This window comes from Chrysemys picta, chromosome 4, assembly GCF_011386835.1.
Source record: "Chrysemys picta bellii isolate R12L10 chromosome 4, ASM1138683v2, whole genome shotgun sequence".
Classification (NCBI taxonomy): domain Eukaryota; kingdom Metazoa; phylum Chordata; order Testudines; family Emydidae; genus Chrysemys; species Chrysemys picta.
In genome coordinates this window covers 7,774,851-7,801,614 of record NC_088794.1, presented here as the reverse complement: position 1 = coordinate 7,801,614, position 26,764 = coordinate 7,774,851, and the positions used below count along the sequence as shown (strand labels likewise).

At 49.5% G+C, this 26,764-nt stretch overlaps 1 protein-coding gene across 1 annotated transcript; it reads left to right on the top strand.

The window, feature by feature from the left end:
- Positions 1 to 9,996: 9,996 nt before the first annotated feature.
- On the top strand, positions 9,997 to 12,541 carry LOC135983327 (uncharacterized). The gene is made up of 2 exons (XM_065594416.1): positions 9,997 to 10,977; positions 11,972 to 12,541. Exons 1-2 carry the CDS (start codon positions 10,401 to 10,403, stop codon positions 12,445 to 12,447), a joined length of 1,053 nt encoding a protein of 350 aa, XP_065450488.1. The 5' UTR covers positions 9,997 to 10,400; the 3' UTR covers positions 12,448 to 12,541.
- Positions 12,542 to 26,764: the final 14,223 nt, after the last annotated feature.

Genomic DNA, 26,764 nt, shown 5'->3' with positions numbered 1-26,764 from the left:
GTGGAGACAGATGAAAAACAAACAAATAAAACCATCAAACACACACACACACCCTGAACTCCCCCCTCCCCCACCCCCTCCATGCCAGTGGTCAGTTAGTCATTTTCCACCCTCTCCCCCCCTTTGTCAATTCAAACACCCTCTAGTTTCAAATCTTGGGGAAAATACTGCACATACCTAACCTGAAACAAACACACACGCAACCAGACAAATAGACAACTGGACAGAGACACAGACACACACACAGCTACACTGAGACAGACAAAATGTACACAATTAGAAACACACCTGGAGTGAGATATGCACACAGCTAAACAGACACACTCACGAACTCAGGGCTATACTTGGGCAGATGCAGAATATGCAGCTGCATAGGGCAGGGCACCTGAAAATTTGGGGCACCCCTGGGTCTTAATATCCACCCATCCACCTCCTCCTATGCTTGTTTTATGGCTGCTGCAGCCTGGTGAGTCTTCCTCTGGAGGGGATCTAGGCCTTGTCTACACTGGCAAGTTGGAGCGCATTAAATCAGCCCCGGGACCCGTAACTCCTGAGGTGTCCACACTGGCAAGGCATTTAGAGCTCCCAGACCCTGTGGCTGGAGCGCCCCTCGTAATCCACCTCCATGAGAGGCATAGAGCTTTCTGCGCCTGGGCTGAAGCGCCGTAGTGCCACTGTGGACAGCCTGGTCTATTAATGCGCTCTGATCAACCTCCAGGACGTGTCCCACAATGCCTGTTCTAGCCACTCTGGTCGTCACGTTGAACTCTACTGCCCTGGCCTCAGGTGACCAACCGTCAGACCTGCCCTTTAAATTCTCTGGGAAATTTGAAAGTCCCCTTCCGTGGAGTGCTCTCAGCACATCTTTCCAGGTGACCATGCCTCCACACGCCAGGACATCCCCAGCATGGAGCAATGCCGAGGTGCTGGACCTCATCAGCGTTTGGGGAGAGGAGGCTGTCCAGTCCCAGCTGCACTCCAGCCGTAGGAATTATGATACCTATGGACAGATATTAAGGGCCATGACCGAAAGGTGCCATGACCTGGACGCACTGCAATGCAGGGTTAAAGTGATGGAGCTGTAGGATGCCTACCACAAGGCGCAGGAGGCAAACTGCCTATCCAGTGCTGTGCCCACAAGCTGCCGCTTCTACAAAGATCTGGACGTGATACTTGGGGACGACCCCACCTCCGGTCGGAAAAGCACCATGGACACTTCAGAGGCCGTGCCAGCCCAGAGTGCAACGAGCCAGGATGAGGAGGAAAGTGGGAGCGAGGGTGCTGAGGAGGAGGGGTGCCCGGAGTCAGAGTATGATTCGCCATCCCTAGATGCATGCAGCCAGGAGCTGTTTTCAAGCCCAGAGGAAGCTTGCCAATCACAGCATCCGGTGCTTGGGGAAGAACAAACAGCAGAGGAAGCGCCCGGTAAGCGGCTTTGATTTTGTGAAGGGAGTTGTTGGGTGCGGGCTGTTGGGGCGAGGAGGGTTGCAGAAAGAAGGCTTGGCTGTGTGCATGCCTAGATGCGGAATAGGACGTTGATTTACTCTCTCACAACGCGGTAATCGGCATCAGTGATCTCGTCGAAGGTCTCATGCAGAAGCTGGGCACTTCGCTTATGCAGGTTCCTTGGCAGAGTTACTGTGCTCCTTGTCCCAGTCAGGCTAACATGTCCGCACCACTGTGCCGTGAGGGGCGGGGGGACCATTGCTGCACACAGGCAAGCCACATAAGGGCCAGGGCGGAAGCCGCATTCTTGCAGAAGACTCTCCCTTGCTTCCCAGGTCACCCTCAGCAGCGAGATATCTTCCAAGACGAACCCAGGCTGTGGAAAATGTGGGGACAGTGTTGAGTATAGAGGCCCCCTGCAACTCTTGGATCTCCCAAAGACACAGGACCCCAGAGGATAGTACAGCCCTGGAACAATCAGTTCCCCCTGCCCCTGTGGTTACTCACCATTTCGGGGTTCTTGTGGGTTATGTGCGCTCACCTTGGGACAGGAAGTTTGTGCTCTTGTGTGCACTGTTCTTGTCTTTAAGATTGGCCGAATCATTACTCTGTCTAGCATTAACAATACTGCCTCTGTAAAATGTTGCATTTGGCCTCACAGATGCAACCTTGAGATCCCAGCCCTGCTTGTTATCAACAGCCGAAAGGCTGCACAGCCTCAGGAACTGGCCGCGAAGAAGCCAAGAGGACCTTCTGCATGAAGTCATGCAGCAGTCCCTTGCTGAAAATCAAAGATTACAGGAGTGGTGGGAAAGCGAAAGGAGAGTCTGCCAGAAGAATGCGGATTGCCGGCAAGAAACTACGAAGCGGCTCCTAAGCATTATGGGTCGTTTCCATGACAATGGAGAGATATAGGTACCTTTTGAAGTACCAAATGCAAGGATGTGTCCTTGCTCCTCTCCTGTTCAGCATCTACTTTTTGATGATGCTGTTCAATGATTTCAAGGATTGTAAGTCGGCCATACCCATTCAGTTTCAAACTGATGGCGGCATCTTCATCCTCCGAAGACTTCAGGCTCGCACCAAAGTGTTCACTACAACCATCTGTGACCTCCTCTTTGCTGATGACTGGGCTTTGTTGGCTCATTCAGTCGCGGATGCCCAGAAACGTTTTGCATCCTCGACTGCCTTGTGGCACCTTAGAGACTAACACATTTATTTGGGCATAAGCTTTCATTGGCTCGAACCCACTTCATCAGATGCATGGAGTGAAAATTACAGGAGTCAGGTATAAATATACAGCACATGAAAAGATGGGAGTTGCCTTACCAAGCGTGTGGGGGACGGGGTCAGTGCTAATGAGGCCAATTCAATCAGGGTGGATGTGGCCTAATCTCAACAGTTGACAAGAAGGTCTGTTGATACAGACTAACACGGCTACCCCTCAGAAACTTTTTGATCATTTTGCTACTCTGCTCACCATTTTGGACTCACTGTGACTGTCAAGAAGACAGAGATTATAGAATCATAGAAGATTAGGATTGGAAGAGACCTCAGGAGGTCATCTGGTCCAATCCCCTGCTCAAAGCAGGACCAACACCAACTAAATCATCCTAGCCAGGGCTTTGTCAATCCGGGCCTTAAAAACCTCTAAGGATGGAGATTCCACCACCTCCCTAGTAACCCATTCCAGTGCTTCACCACCCTCCTAGTGAAATAGTGTTTCCTAATATCCAACCTAGACCTCCCCCACTGCAACTTGAGACCATTGCTCCTTGTTCTGTCATCTGCCACCACTGAGAACAGCCGAGCTCCATCCTCTTTGGAATCCCCCTATAGGAGGTTGAAGGCTGCTATCAAATCCCCCCTCATTTTTTTCTTCTGCAGACTAAATAAGCCCAGTTCCCTCAGCATCTCCCCATAAGTCATTTGCCCCAGCCCCCTAATAATTTTTGTTGCCCTCCGCTGGACTCTCTCCAATTTGTCCACATCCTTTCTCTAGTGGGGGTCTCACAAATGGATGCAGTACTTGAGATGTGGCCTCACCAGTGTCGAATAGAGAGGAATAATCACTTCCTTTGATCTGCTGGCAATGCTCCTACTAATGCAGCCCAATATGCTGTTGGCCTTCTTGGCAACAATTGCACATTGCTGACTCATATCCAGCTTCTCATCTACCGTAATCCCCAGGTCCTTTTCTACAGAATTATATCTGTTCTCCAGTATAAACACTGTTGACGTTGTAATTGCTCGATTAGCCAAAGCCAGTGCTGCTTTTGGAAGATTGACCAAATGCCTATGGAATGACCCCGGTGTTAAACTCCATAGGAAGGTATCAGTTTGTCAGGCAGTTGGACAGTCACCAGTTGTCCTGACTGTCCTGTTGTATGGATCGGAGTCATGGACCATAGATCGCCGCCACATTTCCAAACTTGATCAGTTCCTTAGGAAGATCGCCCATGTGAACTGGTGGGACAGAATTCCAAACACGGAGGCCCTTAAGCTGTGTGGTATCATGGGTACGGAAGCAATGCTTATGAACAAACAGTTTCGCTGGATTGGTCGTGTTATGAAGATGGATGACACATGGATACCACAGATGGTCTTCTACTGCCAGCTTGTTTGTGGAAAACACTCCATTGGTGGTCAGTATAAGCGCTGTAAAGAAGTCTTAAAGGCCAACGTGAAGTCATGCAGCATATCGCCCAATAATCTGGAAATGATGGCTTGGGACAAGTGGTTCTGATGGCAAACTATTACACAGGCTCTCAAACGCTTCGAGAGTGAATGTATCCAGACATGACAAGAAAAGTGTAGGGTTCAAAAAGACTGCACAGCACCCGCAGGTGGCGGATTTTTATGTGACATCTGCGATCGGATTTGCCGATCGAGGATTGCCCTAGTCGCTCACCAACGGTGTCATAGAAGATGGTTCAGTCCATATATAAACAGCCCCCACCCCCGCTACAGAGACACCTGAAGCCCCTTCACTCTGTGGTCCAGAGGAAAGCAGACAGGAGAGCACAGAAGAATTGTAACGTAAAAGTGGGGATAGGGACGTGCTGAATCGGAGCATCTGAGGGTGGCAACTATTCGACCCAGCCTGCTGAGTCCAGGGACATATAAGGGGTCAGCTTGGGAGTGCTGATCAACGCGGTGCTCTCAGATGTGTTCTGGTAGTGTGTGTGTGTGTGTGTGTTCGTCTGATTCTGAGGCAGGAAGAACCCAGCCCCGCGGAACCGAGGTCCTGCAGGATAGCTCCATTGGGAGGGAACTGGCAGACGGGAGAATTAGAGCTCCGTATGAGAACACAAGTGACACAAGCAGTACATTGATAGAATTACAGAACCCCCCGCTACTCAGAAGAGTAACCCTAATAAATGAGCGTACCCCAAAGTAACGGACGAATCTGGTAACATTTGAGCAGCAGCTTCTATGGTTTCAGCTCGCCATTTCATAACAGAGCTTGATGGTTTGTTTCTTACATGTATCCTGAACAAAGGGCAGTTTGAATTAGGGTTTATCCGACCTGTAACAAAACCCTCCCCTCTCGGAAAGGAAATAATTTAACGAATTACCATTGATACAGTCTTAGGTCTTTACATATTGACATAGCACCTTTCTGTCAGGATGGTTTTCACACCAACTCCAATTTGATCTTTCAAACTATTGCATCAAAGATGGGAGTGTTCTTGCTCTGAGCTGACAGCTTCCCCTCCCCATACTACAGTAAAAGCTATCTTCCAAGGTGGCTGTGTTTGCCAAATGATTTTCCAGTCATACCCTACGCTGATATCTAGGTCCTCTATTTGAGAAGCTTTTAGTTGTTCTGGAGTCCACTCCTGAAAACCCTCCATTCACTGGTCCAACAGGTGAGTCAGGAAAATTTGCATTTCTGCAAGTTATGGGGAGAGAGAGGAGACAGACACTTCTACCTAATCACACCCATCCTCCTGGGGCACCAATTCCTTGCTCTCTGCTTGGGGCAGTATTTGCCATTCCCATCTGAATAAGGCCACCTAGCCGTGTGCCCAGCCCTGCGCGGGATTGTGCTGGGATAAGCACATGAAGTAGTGAAGGGGCATGGATACAGAAAGCTAATGGGAGGTGGTTGATTACAGCAAGGAAACCACACTTGGGCCAATATCTCATTTTTGATTGAGAGAAATGCAGTTTATTTGGACTGATTAGTGAAGGGGTGTTTGGTATTCAAAAGGTACAAAGGCAAGCATGGGGTATGCGTACTATAGAGGGGACATTTGGGTTTTAAATGCTCAATACAAGCCCCTGGGCATTCTGAAGGAAAGGTTTGGGTACTGTGTGGTTACTTTGTAAAAATGAACCCTGCATAGCCCCGATGACTCAGAGCCCACAAAAAGCCCGTGTCCCAGGAAGCATAACCTTGGGCTGGATAATTGCGTTTGTGGGCCTCCACCCTTGGGGCTAATACACCCAGGGGAATGCCAGAATTTGGCCTCTTTACAAGCATGTCCAAAATCCAGTGTTTGTTTATGGAATCACTATTCTGATGAACAGCTCTTAATTCCTGGAAACCCTGCCCCAGCTGCCAAGTAAAATGAAACTTAAAACGTACTTTCATTGTTCTCTTTTTTTATGCATAGATTAGATCTACTTCTCCACTTCTCACCAACCGGAGCTGCATCAAGAAGAAACCAGCTGGCTGAATTAATCACAGTTGCCTGTAGCCATGTTGCAATTAGTTTTTTTTTTTAAATGACCTTTTATTTCCTAGGCCACGTTAGGAAGATCATGGCAAAGCTCCTTGGAAACCAATAGGATTTTTGCCTGAATACGGACTGTAGGATTTGTCCCTGAGTGAGAAAGACTTGGCAGGGCCGTCAGTGACATTAGAAAACTGATTGTCTTACTTTTATTTGTAGGGGCTCAGGGCATCTGTTTCTAGATTGATGGGCAGCTGGGACAGCAGAGGATGGAAAGACACCTGAGTCTCAGGCCATTGCACTGAGAATATTATAGCAACAGGTGCCTAGAAGATTGTCAGTTTGGCCCCAGCTTCCAGTATCTAATCTGAGTCTGGAACGTTAGACACTCCCCCACTGCCTCGGGTAAGTAAAGACTTAATAAGGTGCAAAACAAACCACGATTTACTGAGGGAAGTGTACAGAAAGTAGGGAAACCCAGGGGAAAAGATAAATAACAAACGCCTCAGTGGTTTCACCATACAGACATGAAGCCTGGATCCCAACTACCCTTGGTGACACTCTGGGTTTTATACTTGCAGGTCCTGATGGCAGAGGTAAGCAGAAGATGGACGGCAGCTGATGACAACTGGAACCAGTCCCCAGGCAATCCATGGGCTCCACTTCTATTGTCCGAATGTAGCTTGAGCAGGAGGAACACGGAACCAGAGCAGATGTTGTGGCTCAGGATCACCCTTGGATCTTCTCCAGGCAAGTGATGCTGGTGTTGATGGTCCTCGGCTGTATCGATGCAAGAGCTGCTAGTGTGGATGTGCTTTGCCAACACAAGGAGCATAGTGTGGACATGCAACGTTGGTTTAATTAAAGCGGCATAACTTCTGTCAACAAAACTCTGTAGTGCAGACATAGCCTCAGACTGTTCCTGCCTTTCCCCAGGGAGAAAAATCCATTGGCTTGAATCTTGTTCCTATGCTGCAGTTTTCCTTTCTGTAGCTTTCCCACAGACCCTGTTGTATATACATATGTCCCTACACAGACACATCTCCTTACCCCTTTCCTTTTTATTTATTTTTCAATTCCACGTTTAGGCAGACTGCTAGGGCCAGATTTTCATAGAATTCCAGCACGTTACCACAATTACACACTCAGGTGTGTTAAATGCAAGTGCAAATTGCCAATTGTGTTGTTCCTTTATGTGTGTTATTGCAGTAGTTAATTGGGTGATTACAGATGCACTTTGCACAGATAACTGCACCCTATGTCTGATTGCAAATGGAGCTTTAGGGCTACATATACCTTCCAAAATCCCTTTGGGGGGAGGTATAGCTCAGTGGTTTGAGCATTAGCCTGCTAAACCCAAGGTTGTGAGCTCAATCATTGAGGGGGCCACTTAGGGATCTGGGGCAAAATCAGTACTTTGTTCTACTAGTGAAGGCAGGGGGCTGGACTCAATGACCCTTGAGGCCCCTTCCAGTTCTATGAGATAGGTATATCTCCATATATATTATTATAAATATAGGCCCAAACACCAGATTTCTTAACATGAACTGCATATGTAGTTCCCACATGGATTCTTATTGCTTTAGTTAACTTCCATTGTCCCAACATGAGAACTGGAAATGCCATCAGAAATTATCTTCTGCATCTTTCAGTTTCCAGGCTGCTTACTGAACATTATATCAGATAAGCCACAGTAGATACCTCCTGTCACTCAGGCCCTCTCTATGGTGTAGCATCTTGCCCTAAACTATTTCCAGCCTTGATACCATGGGTCGCAGCCAGTGAGAGGCGCATCTCTGAGAGCTCTAGAGGGGACAAAGCTCCAGGGACTCCAGGCGTTGTTACCACCACATCATCTGAATCTGCTCACAGCAGGATCAAGCTCGGCCACCTCTTCCACCACAGCTGCTGTTGTGGCAGCCACACCAGGGCTAGATCAATTCTCAGTCCAGGCACCAGGGCCCCTTTTGAGTGTGGGTCTGATGCCAAATGAACCCGATGTTGGTGGCAGTTCAATCATGGGAGGTTTCCCACCAATTGCCAGAGTAGATGCTGCAGACATGAGCTCTCAGCTCACCCCCTACTAATGGTTTCAGAGTAGCAGCTGTGTTAGTCTGTATCTGCAAAAAGAACAGAAGATTTATTACTAGAATTGATCTGATAAGTGGGTGTGTGCAGGCATGGCGTCATTAACATCTGGAGCAGAGATCCCCCATGATGCAGTGCTTCCCTGCTTTCCTGGTCCCAGAGTTCAGTGCGGTTTTTGCCTTGGAATCTCTGTTCTCCCTGCTGTATGCTAATAGAGATGCCTCCCTGTCCCAGCTTTGATGCAAATGAGGCTAGGGGAGTTTCCTTAATCCCGTCACCCTTGTCTGGAGGGGCTCCCACTGACATTTCATTGCTTTTCATAAGTCTTTCTTCTGATGGGCTTTGGTTCAAGCAGAGGCTGGCGGGGGAGGTCTTTTATGAGTCAGGCTGGATACTGCAATCTGGTTCTCCAGGTGGGATGAGTGGAATCTGGGTAGGGTGAGTGCCGGGAAGGGGGAGGGGGGGGAGTCCTCTCTGGCCGCAGTCCTGGGGCAGCCTGCCTGCTGCACAAGTCAAACTGTACAAAGTTTGAGCTCCTGTGGCTATGACCAGACTGAAGCTGACGATTTAATGGATGGACTTTGCTGAATCTTCCTACTTTCTGTGCTAAAAAGATCTGTTCTACGCCGTGTACCAGACGACTATAAACCCTCCTGCTTCACCTCGCTGGCTGAGTCACTGCTGACTGTGAAGTTGGGGTGCATGGCCCTTTCGGGGGCATGTAAGGCTTCCCCACAGTGGGGGGCTCATGCACACATACAGGGGTGCTGACTGCTCCAAGGTCGGAAGAGATCCAAGGAGGTGCTGAAGCCAAGGGAGAGTGTGCCCTGGCACTGCAAGAGGGTCCTGTCTGAACTTCATTCAGAGCCGTTCCAGAGCATCAACCCTGTGCACCCATGACAAACACAACATTTAATGAAATCATGTCAGAATCGCCACATTGTTTCTGTAAAAGAAAATAAAAAAAAATGAATCATTCCAATGGTTCTCCCTGCAGAGGAAGAGAGCTACAGAATGTGGGGGGAGAGGGGTGCTAGAATCTGCTCAGAGTGAGTATTTTGGCCTAGCCTTCTAGTGGGAATGATCACGTCTGCATCTAACAGACAGAATTGTTAATAGCTATAGCTTAAAATCTGGTAAAATTAAAGACTTTTTAAAAAGTCTTTCCAGCATGCTCTGCAAGCATCGTGCAACAAAAATCAGTGCAGGTAATGTACCGACCCCTGCCCATCTGCTGGAACACCACATGATGGAGCACCAAGATGTTGGTGTTGAAATTTGCAGTGAAAGTGACTGAATAAGTAAAGAGCTAAACCTGTAAGTCAGCACTAGTAGGGAAGAAGAACAGGAGTACTTGTGGCACGTTAGAGACTAACAAATTTATTTGAGCATAAGCTTTCGTGGGCTAAAACCCACTTCATCAGATGCATAGAATGGAACATATAGTAAGAAGATATATATACATACAGAGAACATGAAAAGGTGGGAGTTGCCACACCAACTCTAAGAGGCTAATTAATTAAGATGAGCTATTATCAGCAGGAGAAAAAAACTTTTGTAGTGATAATCAAGATGGCCCATTTCGGACAGTTGACACGAAGGTGTGAGGATACTTAACATGGGGAAATAGATTCAATGTGTGTAATGACCCAGCCACTCCCAGTCTCTATTCAAGCCCAAGTTAATGGTATCTAGTTTGCAAATTAATTCCAGTTCAGCAGTTTCTCATTGGAGTCTGTTTTTGAAGCTTTTCTGTTGCAAAATTGCCACCTTTAAGTCTGTTACTGAGGCCTGGTCTACACTAGGCGTTTATGTCGAAGTTAGCGCCGTTAAATCGAATTAACCCTGCACCCGTCCACACTGCGATGCTATTTAGTTCGACATAGAGGTCTCTTTAATTCGACTTCTGTACTCCTCCCCGACGAGGGGAGTAGCGCTAAATTCGACATGGCCATGTCGAATTAGGCTAGGTGTGGATGGAAATCGACGCTAATAGCTCCGGGAGCTATCCCACAGTGCACCACTCTGTTGACGCTCTGGACAGCAGTGCGAGCTCGGATGCTCTGACCAGCCACACAGGAAAAGCCCCGGGAAAATTTGAATTTGAATTCCTTTTCCTGTCTGGCCAGTTTGAATCTCATTTCCTGTCTGGACATCGTGGCGAGCACAGCAGCACTGGCAACGATGCAGAGCTCTCCAGCAGTGATGGCCATGCAGTCTGGGAATAGAAAGAGAGCCCCAGCATGGACTGATCGTGAAGTCTTGGATCTCATCGCTGTGTGGGGCGATGAGTCCGTGCTTTCCGAGCTGCGATCCAAAAGAAGGAATGCAAAGATCTACGAGAAGATCTCTAAAGACATGGCAGAGAGAGGATACAGCCGGGATGCAACGCAGTGCCGCGTGAAAATCAAGGAGCTGAGACAAGGCTACCAGAAGACCAAAGAGGCAAACGGATGCTCCGGATCCCATCCCCAGACATCCCGTTTCTACGAGGCACTGCATTCCATCCTCGGTGCTGCCGCCACCACTACCCCACCAGTGACCGTGGACTCTGAGGATGGGATACTGTCCACGGCCGGTTCCTCAGACATGTTAGGGGACGGGGAAGATGAGGAAGGAGATGAGGAGGGCGAGGCAGTTGGCAGATCTCACAACGCTGATTTCCCCGACAGCCAGGATCTCTTCATCACCCTTACAGAGATCCCCTACGAAGCGTCCCCAGCCATTACCCCGGACACAGAATCTGGTGAAGGATCAGCCAGTAAGTGTTGTAAACATCTAAACATTTATTTTTAACAAAACAGGAATATTAACAATTAAAAGAATGGGTTGTTCATGATTAGTGTGCCCTAGGCGCTTAACGGTTTAGTAAGGGGCAGTGCAAGTTTTGAAAAGAAATCTAGCAATGTCCGGTTTTCAGTGATTGTCCTGCACAAGCCGCTCTACTGTGTATTCCCTGCTACTGCAGCTACAGTAAAATGCGGTCTATATGTGCGGGGATAGAGCAGTAATCCTCCTGGGACATCTCGATGAAGCTCTCCTGGAGGTAACTTGAAAGCCGTTGCATGAGGTTCTTGGGGAGAGCGGCCTTATTGGGTCCTCCGAAGTACGACACGTTGCCGCGCCACGAGATTATCAGGTACTCGGGGATCATTGCTCTGCACAGCAGGGCGGCATACGGCCCTGGTCTTTGGAGGCTTTCCCGGAGCATTCTCTCTTTGTCGCTCTCGGAGATCCTCATCAGGGTGATGTCGGCCATGGTGACCTGCTTTTAATTAGGTAGGGGAATGTTAGTGTTGGGACTGCTTTCCCGTTCCTTTACAGAACTGTCACCGCTGGTTTGCAGCCACGCGGTGGAGGCGGGAGAGGGGCAGCCGAAAGGGATCATTCCCGGGGACAGCCGCGAGGGGGTGGGACAGGGGCAGAGTTCCCGCTTGCCGGATTGCTGGCAGCAGGGACTGACATTGATTTAAATGTGAAATGAGGCCAGTGGTAATATAAAAGTTTTAAACTGCCACAAGTGTACGGCTTACCATGTCTGCCTGCAACAGAAATTCCGTTGTGCTGCCTCGCTTCTCAAATGTGCTGTTCAAGACCCCAGGCACAGAATGCGAAGGCCGAGAATTCGACCTTGTGCTGAGTGCGCATGTGAAAGGTGCTGTGCATGGTCTTGTTCACAGAGAAAGACTATGTTCTTTGTTCACAACTACATTTATCTTTCAGAGGAATTCACTCCCTTTTTCCCATTTCCACAGCCCCGTCTGCGACTGTCTCACAACCTAGCCTGGAATCACACTCCCAGAGGCTAGCGCGGATTAGGCGTAGGAAGAAGAGGACACGGGAGGACATGTTCTCTGAGCTTATGGCCTCTTCCCAAGCCCAGGCAGCACAGCAGACCCAGTGGCGGGAGAACTTGACCCGAATGCACCAAGCCAACATGGATCGGGAGGAGAGGTGGCGGCAGGAAGACCAGCAGGCGACTCAAACGCTGCTTGGACTACTGAGGGAGCAAACGGACACGCTCCGGCGCCTTGTGGATGTTCTGCAGGAACGGAGGCAGGAGGACAGAGCCCCGCTGCAGTCCATCTCTAACCGCCCTCCCCCGCCACCAAGTCCCATACCCACCTCACCCAAAGTGCAAAGAAGGAGAGGCGGCAGAGTCCCTGCTAACTCTCACTCCACCCCTGCAGAGAGCTCTAGTAGCAGAAGGCTCTCATTTCCCAAAATTTGAAAAGTTCTTTCCTTCCCGCCTGACACAAGCCCACGTCCAAGTTTCACCTCCCAATGCCATGTGTAGTTGATAATAAAAAATTCGTTTCTGTTAACTACTGTTTCAATCATGTTCTTTTGGAGGAGGAGGGGAAAGGGGGTTGGAAATTGGACAGGACAGTCTCCTTTGGCAGGGTACATAGTCGGGGGCAGGCACAGCAGCAGGGCATATACACAGTGCAGTGATGCAGTGACTAGTTGCCCCGGTTAGTCTGGGAGGTTGTTTTGATGTAATGTTGGGGGGGGTGGGTTGCTCTGTGACTTTGTGGCGGGGGAGGGCAGTTACAGATCTTAAGCGCCGGTCCTTAGACAGGATCACAGAGCCACACAGCATGGGATCTGTAACCGTCCTCCCCCTGCCACAAAGTCAAATAGACCTCCCATACACACAGTCCCGATCAGGAGGGGTGACAGGCTCCGTTGAAACAAGCATCCCACCGCAGCGGAGCCTGTCAATCCTTGAGTTTAGAAGCTGCATTCGCATCACAACACTAGACCCGGCCCGCACCACAGTCTGCGTCCCAGTTTTAAAAAATTCCCGCTAAAACAGTATTAAAGAAAACGGTGTGCTTTAACAAAGTAGAACTATTTTTATTTCGACACGTGTGTTGGAGGGGGGGTGAAGGGGGTATGTAACTGGATAGGATAGTCAACATTACCTGGGTAAAGAAACGGGGGCAGGTTTAGCTTCTCAGTACACAAACTATAAAATCACAGGTTACCCTGCTCACTCAGGAACTTTGCTTTCAAAGCCTCCCGGATGCACAGCGCTTCCCGCTGGTCTCTTCTAATCGCCCGGCTGTCTGGCTGTGAGTAATCACCAGCCAGGCTATTTTCCTCAACCTCCCACCCCGCCATAAAGGTCTCCCCCTTGCTCTCACAGAGATTGTGGAGCACACAGCAAGCTGCTATAACAATGGGGATATTGGTTTCGCTGAGATCACAGCGAGTCAGTAAGCTTCTCCATCTCCCCTTGAGACGGCCAAAAGCACACTCCACCACCATTCTGCACTTGCTCAGCCGGTAGTTGAAGAGTTCTTTTTCAGTGTCCAGGGCGCCAGTATAGGGCTTCATGAGCCAGGGCATTAGCGGGTAGGCTGGGTCCCCGAGGATGACTATAGGCATCTCCACATCCCCAACAGTTATTTTGTGGTCCGGGAAGTAAATACCTTGTTGCAGCCGTCTAAACAGACCAGAGTTCCTGAAAACACGAGCGTCATGAACCTTGCCCGGCCATCCCACGTAGATGTTGGTAAAACGTCCCCTGTGGTCCACCAGTGCTTGCAGCACCATGGAAAAGTATCCCTTTCGGTTAATGTACTGGGTGGCCTGGTGGTCCGGTGCCAGGATAGGGATGTGAGTTCCATCTATGGCCCCACCGCAGTTTGGGAATCCCATCGCTGCGAAGCCATCTATGATCGCCTCCACGTTTCCCAGGGTCACTACCTTTGGCAGCAGTACATCAACGATTGCCTTCGCTACTTGCATCACAACAACCCCCACGGTAGATTTGCCCACCCCAAACTGGTTCGCGACTGACCGGTAGCTGTCTGGCGTTGCAAGCTTCCACAGGGCTATGGCCACTCGCTTCTGTACACTCAGTGCAGCTCGCAACCGGGTGTCACTGCGCTTCAGGGCAGGGGACAGCAACTCACAAAGTTCCAGGAAAGTTCCCTTCCGCATGCGAAAGTTTCGCAGCCACTGGGATTCATCCCAGACCTGCAGCACTATGCGGTCCCACCACTCAGTGCTTGTCTCCCGTGCCCAGAATCGCCGTTCCACGGCATCAACATGACCCATTGCCACTGTGATGTCCTCGGCGCTGGGTCGCCTGCTTTCTGACAGGTCTGTGCTACTCTCAGACTTCAGGACATCACCGCGGTGCCGTAGCCTCCTTGCCTGACTTTTCTGCATCTGCCTCAGGGAAACCTTTATGATAAGCTGCGAGACGTTGAGAGCGGCCACAACTGCAGCGATGGTCGCAGCGGGCTCCATGCTCGGAGTACAGTGGCGTCCGCGCTGTCAATGACTGGAAAAGCGCGCGAACTGTTTTCCCGCCGGCGCTTTCAGGGAGGGAGGGCGGGAGTGATGGACGGATGACGACAGTTTCCCAAAAGCACCCTCGACTCATTTTGTTACCCAGAAGGCATTGCCGGCTACACCCAGAATTCCAATGGGCAGAGGGGACTGCGGGAACTGTGGGATAGCTGACCACAGTGCACCGCTTCGAATGTCGACGCTATCACCGTTAGTGTGGACGCACAAAGTCGAATTACTGTCCTTAGTGTGGACACACACGTTCGACTTTGCAATATCGATTACAAAAATTCGATGCAAGTAAAATCGAACTACTCTCGTAGTGTAGACAAGGCCTGAGTGACCAGAGAGGTTGAAGTGTTCTCCTTCTGGTTTTTGAATGTTATGATTCCTGATGCCAGATTTGTGTCCATTTATTCTTTTGCGTAGAGACTTTCCGGTTTGGCCAATGTACATGAGGGGGAAAGGAGTCCAGGAGAGCTGGCTGTATTTTAAAGAATCCTTATTGAGGGTGCAGGAACAAACCATCCCAATGTGTAGAAAGAATAGTAAATATGGCAGGCGACCAGTTTAGCTTAACAGTGAAATCCTTGCTGATCTTAAACGCAAAAAAGAAGCTTACAAGAAGCGGAAGATTGGACAAATGACCAGGGAGGAGTATAAAAATATTGCTCAGGCATGCAGGAGTGAAATCAGGAAGGCCAAATCACACTTGGAGGTGCAGCTAGCAAGAGATGTTAAGAGTAACAAGAAGGGTTTCTTCAGGTATGTTAGCAACAAGAAGAAAGTCAAGGAAAGTGTGGGCCCCTTACTGAATGAGGGAGGCAACCTAGTGACCGAGGATGTGGAAAAAGCTAATGTACTCAATGCTTTCTTTGCCTTGGTCTTCACCAACAAGGTCAGCTCCCAGACTGCTGCACTGGGCAGCACAGCATGGGGAGGAGGTGACCAGCCTCTGTGGAGAAAGAAGTGGTTTGGGACTATTTAGAAAAACTGGACAAGCACAAGTCCATGGGGCCAGATGCGCTGCATTCGAGGGTGCTAAAGGAGTTGGCGGATGTGATTGCAGAACCATTGGCCATTATCTTTGAAAACTCATGGCGATCCGGGGAGGTCCCGGATGACTGGAAAAAAGGCTAATGTGGTGCCCGTATTTAAAAAAGGGAAGAAGGAGGATCCAGCGAACTACAGGCTAGTCAGCCTCACCTCAGTCCCTGGAAAAATCATGCAGCAGGTCCTCAAGGAATCAATTCTGAAGCACTTAGTGGAGAGGAAAGTGATCAGGAACAGTCAGCATGGATTTGCCAAGGGCAAGTCATGCCTGACTAACCTAATCGCCTTCTATGATGAGATAACTGGCTCTGTGGATGAGGGGAAAGCATTGGATGTGTTATTCCTTGACTTTAGCAAAGCTTTTGATACGGTCTCCTACAGTATTCTTGCCAGCAATAGCCCCACCAATAGCCAGGAATGATCAGTTCCTATTGTCTAGCCTGAACAAAACAACTTTGGTATTCTCCCTTGAGCCATCAGTTTACTCAAACAAATCTAGTGTTATTTCCCTGCAAAAACCCCTACCCACTCTCGTATGGGCTCTGATGCCTGGATCCAAATTTTGCATCAGTTCCATTAGGACTTCATCTTCTCCTGACTGATTGTGCTGGGGGCTCTGCCTGTCTCCAGCATTTCGGACTCTCTGCTACCACCACCACCTGGGAACCCTGATGGATTCACGCTTCACAGAATGGTGAGAACCCACCTCTCTCTCTCAGTGTAGCCTTCTGACCATGACGTGTGTGATCAGTTATAGTTTGCTAAACCTAACTTGGTAATCAAATTTAAGTTAGATTTAATATTATAACTGTTTTGTTTGTTTGGCTCCCCTTGTATGGTTACTATGTAGTAGTAGGATTTTATGTTTATATTTTGTATAATGAAGTGATAAAGGATAATAATGTAGTATGTATTAATGTATAAGATGATTTGATTGTATTCGGCCAGCCACCCTTTCTGAAAACAGAAAGGAATGGCCTCTGAGCCATTGATAAAGATGCATAAGCCAGGATCTTGTGTCTGAAGCTGATTTCAAGTCAGTAATAGACCTTTAGGGTCACCACTTGTTAAAGAATTGAAGAATTGGTTTCTCCTGCATTTCAATTAGATGTTTCTGTACGATTGTTCCAATATGCTGTCTTGTTTTGTGTGTGAATGAGGAATGTGTGTGTGAAGGCTGTCACCAGACCAGATGTTCTAGGAAGGAACCAAGGACAGACTAAAGGCGCTAGGAGATTGCAACACGCCCTTATTGAAATGTCAGAGGAGGGCAGATTGACGACTCTAAAGATGAGACAGGCACCTATCAATTGGGACAAGATACCTGTGATCAAAACCAGCATGGGGTAGCTCCTTGAGAGACTGATGAAAGAACAAGATAAAGGATGAGAAGAACAACTTGAGAAAAAAAACACTGATTACACCATGACGATGCAAAACTCATTGGTCCCAATGAAGGAAATCACTATATAAACTGGAGAGGGTCCTGTGGCACCTTTGAGACCGTGTTAGTCTCAAAGGTGCCACAGGACCCTCTGTTGCTTTTTACAGATTCAGACAAACACAGCTACCCCTCTGATACTATATAAACTGGGTGCTTTGCCATTGAAATTTAGGTTTGTGCTGCCAAGACTTCCCGTGGAGCATCGCGTTGCGGCCAACAGAACCCGGCTCCTCCCTGCCCGAGATCAATCTAGCTGGCCACTCGATTGCTCTGGAGCCTGGACTGGTAACTATAACATCGACTGGCGGGACAGTGTGTGTGTGTGTGTGTGTGTGTGTGCGATATTGAATGCATATGCTAACTGTTTTATTTTTAATAAATGCGGCGTATTGCCTTTTCCCCTGAAAAAGATCCCATGTGCTTCTTATAAGCATAAAAACTACCCAGAAATAAATAACTTTCATGGTTAAGCTGGTTGCTTCCCTCTCTCTCTCTCTCCTCTCCCTTGTGGGTGTTTTTGGCTTCCCCATTCACTCTGCAGCAACACTCCCCATACCTGAGCTAAAGATCCCTGCAATGCCCCCCAAAATCCTGTGAGGTTTGCCCCTCAAATGGGTTAATAACAGAAGAATTGTGAATAGAATAGAAAGAATAAAAGTGGGGATAGAGACATGCTGAATCAGAGCATATGAGGGTGGCAGTTCGGAAGTGCTGCTCGACCCAGCCTGCTGAGTTCAGGGACATATAAGGGGTTAGCTTGGGAGTGCTGATCAACACGGTCCTCTCGGATGCGTTCTGTTAATGTGTGTGTGCTCATTTGATTCTAGGGCTGGAAGAACCCAGCCCTGGGGAACCGAGGTCCTGCAGGATAGCTCCATTGGGAGGGAACTGGCAGAAGGGAGAAGTAGAGCTCCGTATGAGAACACAAGTGACACAAGCAGAACATTGATAGAATTACCAAACCACCCCCCCCCCCAGAAGAGTAACCCTAATAAATAAGCGGGGAAATCTGGTAACATTTGAGCAGCAGCTCCTATGGTTTCAGCTCGCCATTTCATAAAGGAGTTTGATGGTTTGTTTCTTACATGTATCCTGAGCAAAGGGCAGTTTGAATGAGGGTTTATCCAACGTGAAACAAAACCCTCCCCTCTCAGAAAGGAAATAATTTAACAAATCACCATTTTTAGAGTCTTAGGTATTTACATATTGACACAGCACTTTTCTGTCAGGATGGTTTTCACACCAACTCCAATTTGATCTTACAAAATGTAATGCCCTACAGCGATCCGAGTAAAGGACCTGCCCACTTGGATTCATCACACTAGAGTCAAGAGGAGCACCGCTAGGGAACCTGACCAGGTAAAGGGTTCCCCAGATGTAGACGACGTCGGACTTCAAGGGAGCCCCGCACGTTCACCCCACCGTGAAACGGGTGAACCAGAAGCAGACGACATTTGTACTCAAGATCAATGGACGGCTACCCCTTTGGGCGACCTGAAGCTTCGACTGCAGCTGAAACGGCCTTAGATTGGTGGTGTCCTTTTCCAAAGGGATGGCCCCGAGTTTTGGCCTGGGCTCTTATATGTTTAATTTGTTTGTTATTTGTTACCTTTCTTTTCTGGTGGTACGGGGAATAGAGGCTGTGGAAGCACACAGCCCCAATACCTTTATACGCCTTGCTCCTGAGATGAAAGCCCGCATGCCAGCATTACATAATACATCCTGCTGGGTGTGCTCATTAATGCCAGCAGATAGTCAAAAGGGTCTCCCAATGGTCCCTATTCCCCTCAGTGCAATGAATATGACCTGGACCCCATCTTGGAAAGACCCCTCTGGGAATCTAAATGTAACTTGGGCTGACACTCGCATTTCAGACAGCCGATATCTAATAGTATGGAAAAGAATTGGTCAGTGGTGCCTCTAAAAAGAGGGAAAAGTAGCAGTAGGCAGCAGTGAATGTAAAGCCTACTTTAACGGTACTCATTTCGGAAGCAAAAGAGGCCCTAATATTTCCCTTCTGGATGGGGCAACTGGTTGCACCTCCCAGTGGCACAGTGTCCCTGGCCAAAAGTGCTACATGCATGGGGAACATCATTTTTTATACGAAGGACATAAGTTAATTGATGAATATGTTATTAACTGCACGCTTCAACATAGCCTATCAAATCGTACTATGTGTTTATGTTTTTCAAATGCCTCAACAGCTCAATTTTCTCTTCTCCCATCATGGTCAGGGTGATACAAAATAAGCAATAGAACTTACTCTAAGTTGTTTCCTACCCTTTTTGGGGTATACTGGGTATGTGGTAACAAGGCATAGTTAGCTCGCCCTTCTTCATGGAGTGGGTCCTGTTATTTAGCCTGGTTGGAACCACCTGTGGTGTATCGAGCTCACCTCCCAAAGGGAAAAATCAGAAATATAAGCAGGGCTGAGGAAGATGTTAAAGAATCTCGCCCTCTCACTTGGCGAGCTCTAAATGACTGGACAGGTGTTTGCGCGGGGTTTTTCTTCGCCTGTGGGGGAGCCACTTGGAGAATAGGAGAGGGGGTAATGAGGCTCCAAGGGGTTTTGGAAATAATGGCAAATACCACCGCCGATGCCGTGGTGGACTTGGCAGCTGAACAGCGAAAACTAAGGCAAATGGTACTTCAAAACCGCCTGGCATTGGATATATTACTAGCTTCTCAGGGAGGAACATGTGCATTAATTGGACAGGAATGCTGTGTGTATGTCCCAGACGTTTATAATGCCACTTGGGAAAGAGCAAACCACCTTATGGAGGTAGCAAAGGACCATGGAGGGAAGCGGATTGAGTCCTGGTGGAGTAACCTGTTCAATTGGATTCCAGATATAGGTGGTTGGCTCCATGATGTACTCCGAAGCGCTGTTGTAATTATATGTGGCCTACTGGCCTTGTATGTAATGATAAAGGTTGGCTGTTGGATGGGTACCAAGGTGTGTTCTGCCCAAAAGTAACCAACACCAAGCTTACCGCTCATTAGTTGTCCCAGGAGTCCCTCCAAGGTACTCCAGGGACAAAAGGGGGGACTGTTAGGCCCAAAAATATGAGGTATAGAACATCGTTTGGCCAGCTTAGCCAAAGTCAGGCTAACAGTAGTTGTTAGGCCATTCCTGCCTCTCTGTGAAACCTGAGGGCATGCTTGCTTAAGCTGCAGAAGATAAGATAGGAGGTGGGGACCGCATTCTTGTACCAGATGTACTAGGAACAGTTCGTTTGGACAGATGGAGACTTGCAGTCTCCACTCCCTGTTTCTGTTCTTTATCTGTACCCAACTCCCTTTTTCCTCCCATCCTCCGGTGTATGACGAAAAAGCTGATAAGAAGCTGCTGAGGCATCATGAACTGTTTGTACTGTCAAAGAACATAGATATGCATGAATATTAGAAGCTTTTGACTAGTAAAGGGGGGATTGGGTTGCTTTAACTATGACGCGACGGAACTGTCTATATAATCTCTCAAGTTATTGTAACCGTGGCTGGTTCTCTCTGGAGACGGGCCGCTCTCTATTGTTGTGCGCACTCTTCAATAAAGAGCTTGTATTGGACCTTGCTGGTGTTGCCTGTCTCTCACTCTGCGGTCAGACAACGAACCTTGCCGTCTGGGTTAAAAAGTCCCCGACACAAAATATTGCATCAGAGATGGGAGTGTTCCTGCTGTGAGCAGACAGCGTTCCCTCCCCATACTACAGTAAAAGCTATCTTCCAAGGTGGCTGTGTTTGCCAAATGATTTTCCAGTCATACCCTACGCTGACATCTATGTTCACTGTTTGGGAAGCTTTTTGTTGTTCTGGAGTCCACTCCTGCAACCACCCCCCGTTCACTGGTCCAACAGCTGAGCCAGGAAGATTTGCATTTCTGCAAGTTATGAGGAGAGAGAGGAGACAGCCACTTCTTCCTAACCACGCCCATCCCCTGGGGCACCAATTCCTTGCTCTCTGCTTGGGGCAGTATTTGCCATTCCCATCTGAACAAGGCCGGTAGAGTTTGTCCTCACTACCGTGGCTAGCATTGGCTATCCCACAGTTCCCACAGTCTCCGCCGCCCATTGGAATTCTGGGTTAAGCTCCCAATGCCTGATGGGGCAAAAACATTGTCGTGGGTGGTTTTGGGTACATGTCGTCAGTCGCCCCTCCCTCCATGAAAGCAGGGCGGCTCTATGTTTTTTGCTGCCCCAAGCACGGGAGGTAGGCGGCTTTCGGCGGCACACCTGCAGGCGGTCCGCTGGTCACATGGATTCAGCAGCATGCCTGCAGGAAGTCCGACGGTGCCGCGCCATCGGTGTCCCCACCGCCGAATTGCCACTGAAGCCGCGGGACTGGCGGACCTCCCACAGGCATGCCGCCGAACGCTGTCACCTTCAGAGTGACCAGTAGGCCACCCCCCGCGGCTTGCCGCCCCAGGCATGCGCTTGCTGTGCTGGTTCCTGGAGCCACCCCTGCGTGAAAGCAACGGCAGACAATCGTTTCCTGCCTTTTTTCACGTAGACGCCATACCATGGCAAGCGTGCAGCCTGCTCTGCTCAGCTCACCGACACCACCACTGTTGTGTTCTGGGTGCTGCTGGCAGCAGACGGTGCAGTAGGACGGCTTACGGTTGACATACACCACTTTCGCTGCAACTCTGCTCTGCTGCTATTGTCTCAATAGCGAATTTCTCCATGTTGTCTGTCATGGGCTCCCGGGTACATGTGTATTTCCTGGGGAAATGTGCACGGTGCCAACTGTCGTCCTCCACCACTTCTGCTGCAACTCTGCTCCCCTGCTCTCATGAATCCACCTTGCAGGTCCTCTCTTTGTTCTCTATCAATATCTATTCTCGTGGCATCCATCGTCAGTCACCACTTCCGCTGCAACTCTGCTCTCCTGCAGACAAGCATGGAGCCCACTCAGATCACTGCGGCAGTTATGAGCATTGTAAACCCCTCGCGCATTATCCTGCAGTATGTGCAGAACCAGAACGTGCAAAAGCAGGCGAGGAGGCGATGGCAGCACGGTGACGAGAGTGATGAGGGCATGGACACAGACTTCTCTGAAAGCACGGGCCCTGGCAATTTGGACATCCTGGTGGCAATGAGGCAGGTTCATGCCGTGGAACGCCGATTCTGGGCCCGGGAAACAAGCACAGACTGGTGGGACCGCATAGTGTTGCAGATCTGGGATGATTCCCAGTGGCTGCGATGACTTGCTTTCCCCTGCCCTGAAGTGCCAGAATACCAAGATGAGAGCAGCTCTCACAGTTCAGAAGTGAGTGGCGATAGCCTCTGGAAGCTTGCAACACCAGACAGCTACCGGTCAGTCGGGAATCAATTTGGAGTTGGCAAATCTACTGTGGGGGCTGCTGTGATCCAAGTAGCCAATGCGATCACTGAGCTGCTGCTATCAAGGGTAGTGACTCTGGGAAATGTGCGGGTCATAGTGGATAGATTTGCTGCAATAGGATTCCCTAACTGTGGTGGGGTGATAGACAGAATGCATATCCCTATCTTGGGACCAGAGCACCAAGGCAGCCAGTACATAAAACTCAAGGGGTACTTTTCAATGGTGCTGCAAGCACTGGTGGATCACAAGGGACGTTTCAGCAACATCAACGTGGGATGGCTGGGAAAGGTACATGATGCTCGCATCTTTAGGAACTCTGGTCTGTGTGAATGGCTGCAGCAAGGGACTTACTTTCCAGACCAGAAAATAACTGTTGGGGATGTTAAAATGCCTATAGTCAGGGGTAGGCAACCTATGGCACCTGTGCCGAAGGTGGCACACGAGCTGATTTTCAGTGGCACTCACACTGCCTGAGTCCTGGCCACCGGTCCGGGGGGCTCTGCATTTTAATTTAATTTTAAATGAAGCTTCTTAAACATTTTAAACACCTTATTTACTTTACATAGAACAATAGCTTAGTTATATATTATAGACTTATAGAAAGAGACCTTTTAAAACCATTAAAATGTATTACTGGCACGCGAAACCTTAAATCAGAGTGAATAAATGAAGACTCGGCACAGCACTTCTGAAAGGTTGCCGACCCCTGCTATAGTTATCCTTGGGCACCCAGCCTACCCCTTAATGCCATGGCTCATGAAGCCATACACAGGAACCCTGGACAGTAGTCAGGAGCTGTTCCACTATAGGCTGAGCAAGTGCAGAATGGTGGTAGAATGTGCATTTGGACACTTAAAAGTGCGCTGGCGCAGTTTACTGACTTGGTTAGACCTCAGCAAAACCAATATTCCCATCGTTATTACTACTTGCTGTGTGCTCCACAATATGTGTGAGAGTATGGGGGAGACGTTTATGGCGGGGTGGGAGGTTGAGGCAAATTGCCTGGCTGCTGATTAGGCACAGCCAGACACCAGAGTGGTTAGAAGAGCACAGCAAGGTGCGCTGCGCATCAGAGAAGCTTTGAAAACCAGTTTCATGACTGGCCAGGCTACGGTGTGAAAGTTCTATTTGTTTCTCCTTGATGAAAACCCACCCCCTTCATTCACTCTACTTCCCTGTAAGCCAACCGCCCTCCCCCCTTTGATCACCACTTGCAGAGGCAATAAAGTCATTGTTGTTTCAAATTCATGCATTCTTTATTAATTCGTCACACAAATGGGGGAATAACTGCCAAGGTAGCCCGGGAGGGGTGGGGGAGGAGGGGAGGAGGGAAGGACAAGGCCACACTGCACTTCAAAACTTATTGAATGCCAGCTTTCTGTTGCTTGGGCAGTCTTCTGGAGTGGAGTGGCTGGGTGCCCAGAGGCCCCCCACCGCGTTCTTGGGCGTCTGGGTGAGGTGGCTATGGAACTTGGGGAGGAGGGCGGTTGGTTACACAGGGGCTGAAGTGGCAGTCTGTGTTCCTGCTGCCTTTCCTGCACCTCAACAATACACCGGAGAATATCAGTTTGATCCTCCAGTAGCCTCAGCATTGCTTCCTGCCTCCTCTCATCACGCTGACCCCACCTATCATCTTGATCCCGCCACCTCTCCTCTTGCTCCTGCCACCTGTCCTCGCGTTCATTTTCTGCTTTCGTGCACTCTGACATTGTCTGCCTCCAAGCATTCTGCTGGGCTCTTTCAGTGTGGGAGGACTGCATGAGCTCAGAGAACATTTAATCACGAGTGCGTTTTTTTCGCCTTCTAATCTTCGCTAGCCTCTGGGATGGAGATAATACGGGGAGCATTGAAACATTTGCAGCTGTGGGAGGAAAAAAAGGGAGAGTAGTATTTAACAAGACACATTTTAGAGAACAATGGGTAGACTCTTTCACGGTGAACCAAGCTGTTAACATTACATAGCACATGTGCTTTCTTTACAAGGTCACATTTTGCCTCTTATATTGAGGGCCTGCCGGTTTGGTGTGAGAGATCACACACGCAGGGCCGGCAGGCAACAGAATTTGGCTTGCAGGCAAACATGGTAAGCCACAGTCTTTCGGCTTCTTTAACCTTCATAATGTGTGGGAATGGTTTCAAACAGCAGCGCCCTCATTTCCTATACCGAGCACCCGTTGGGTTGGCCATTTAAAAGGAGGGCTGCAGTGTTTGGGTTAACGTGCAGCACAAACTCAACTAACCCCCCCCAATTCTCTGGGATGATCGCTTCACCCCTCCCCCCGCCACGTGGCTAACAGCAGGGATAATTTCTGTTCAGCCACAGGCAAAGAGCCAAGCAGGAACGGCCACCTCTGAATGTCCTCTTAATAAAATTCCCGTTTCAACCAGGTGACCATGAATGATATCACTCTCCTGAGGATAACAGAGAGATAAAGAGGATTTCCGCTCCATCCCCATATATGTTAACAGACTTTTCCTGTAGCTGTACTGGCCGCGAATGCATCCCAAGTCTTCAGGGCAAATCAAACATTAAACACGCTTGCTTTTAAACCACGTATTATATTTACAAAGGTACCCCCCCCGTAGTGGGGTGAACACCCGCTCCAGCCCTGAGGGGGTTGGAAAAGCCCTGCAGAGGGCTGGGGCTGTGTAAAGGAGCAAAACCCCGGCTGATTGGGGAAGTGGCTGCAGCTGGGGCCACGCCCCAAACGGAGCCACTCAGCCTGATAAGAAGGCCAGGGCAGGCAGAAGCAGAGGAGTCTCCCTCTGACAGGAGAGAGAGACACAGACACAGACAGGCCTGGCTGTCGGGAGCTCACCCGGGGACCTAGAGTGAGGCAGGGCTGGGGAAAGGCCTTGGGGGCTGGGAAGCCCTAGGCCAGAAACACTCCAGGCTGCAGGGCCTGGTCCTAGGCCCATATAGGTATTGGGGTTGCAGAGGGGCAGCCTGAGGGTGGGTAAAGGCAGCCAGTCCAAACCCCTTGTTGCCTGTGATGATTGGCTGATAGACGGCAGTCTGCCCCAGGGCGCGGGGGCTAGATGGTGTCTGGCAGTAGCCATGACTGAGGTGACATTGGGAGAGGGGTGGGGGTTCCCCTGGGTGGGGAGACCCACAGAGAGAGTGGGGTACTGCCAGGGGGGCAGCACCCAAGCCAAGGGCACCGGGGTCCGGGAGGGACATGGGGGCCAATGACAGGTGGGACACCTGGCCTGCAGAGGGCGCTCCGGATGCTGCGTGAGCTAATTCCTGAGACGACCAGCAGGAGGCGCCGCACGGATGAGTCTGCACCTGATTACACCCCACCACCTTCAAGGTCCGGGAGCCTGCTTTGGGTGGGTTGGGAGGGTATTGGCTCCAGGGTGATAAACAGTTCCTGGCTGTTGGGAAAAACGGTTTCTCTGCTTGCTTGCTGTGCACTATCTTCAACCTCCTCCTCCTCTTCTTCCTTGTCCCCAAAATCCTCATCTCTGTTGCATGAGAATCCATTGACAGAGTCCACGCACAGGGGTGCGGTAGTTGTAGGGGCACCCCCTAGAATGGCATGCAGCTCATCATAGAAGCGGGATGTCTGGGGCTCTGACCCGGAGCGGCCGTTTGCCCCTCTGGCTCTTTGGTAGGCTTGCCTCAGCTCCTTCAGTTTCATGCGGCTCCACAAGTTTCATGTGGGTCCCTGTTATAGCCTCTGTCCTTCATGCCCTTGGAGATTTTTTTCAAATATTTGGGCATTTTGTCTTATGGAACAGAGTTCTGATAGCACGGATTCCTCTCCCCATACAGCGATCAGATCCAGTACCTCCCGTTCGGTCCATGCTGGAGCTCTTTTGCGATTCTGGGACTCCATGGTCACCTGTGCTGATCAGCTCGCCATGCTGGCCAAACAGGAAATGAAATTCAAAAGTTGGCGGGGCTTTTCCAGTCTACCTGGCCAGTGCATCTGAGTTGAGACCGCTGTGCAGAGCGGTCACAATGGAGCCCTCTGGAATAGCTCCCGGAGTCCAATACCGTTGAATTGCGTCCACACTACCCCAAATTTGACCAGCAAGGTCAATTTCAGCGCTAATCCCCTCGTCAGAGAGAGTACAGAGATTGATTTTAAGAGCCTGTTAAGTCGACAAAAATGGCTTCATCGTGTGGACGGGTGCAGGGTTAAATCGATTTAACGCTGCTAAATTCAACCTAAACTCGTAGTGTAGACCAGGGTTTAAGTGTAAAGACTCCAAGAGAATCCACCACATCCCTCGGTGAGTTGTTCCAGTGGTTAATTCCCCCCACGGCTAGAAAGTCATACCTTATTTCCAGTTTGAATTTGTCTCCCTTCAGCTTCCAGCCATTGGATCTTGTTAGACCTTCTTCCGCTCGATTTAACAACCCTCTGAGAAATCTCCCCACATGGGTAATGCGGTC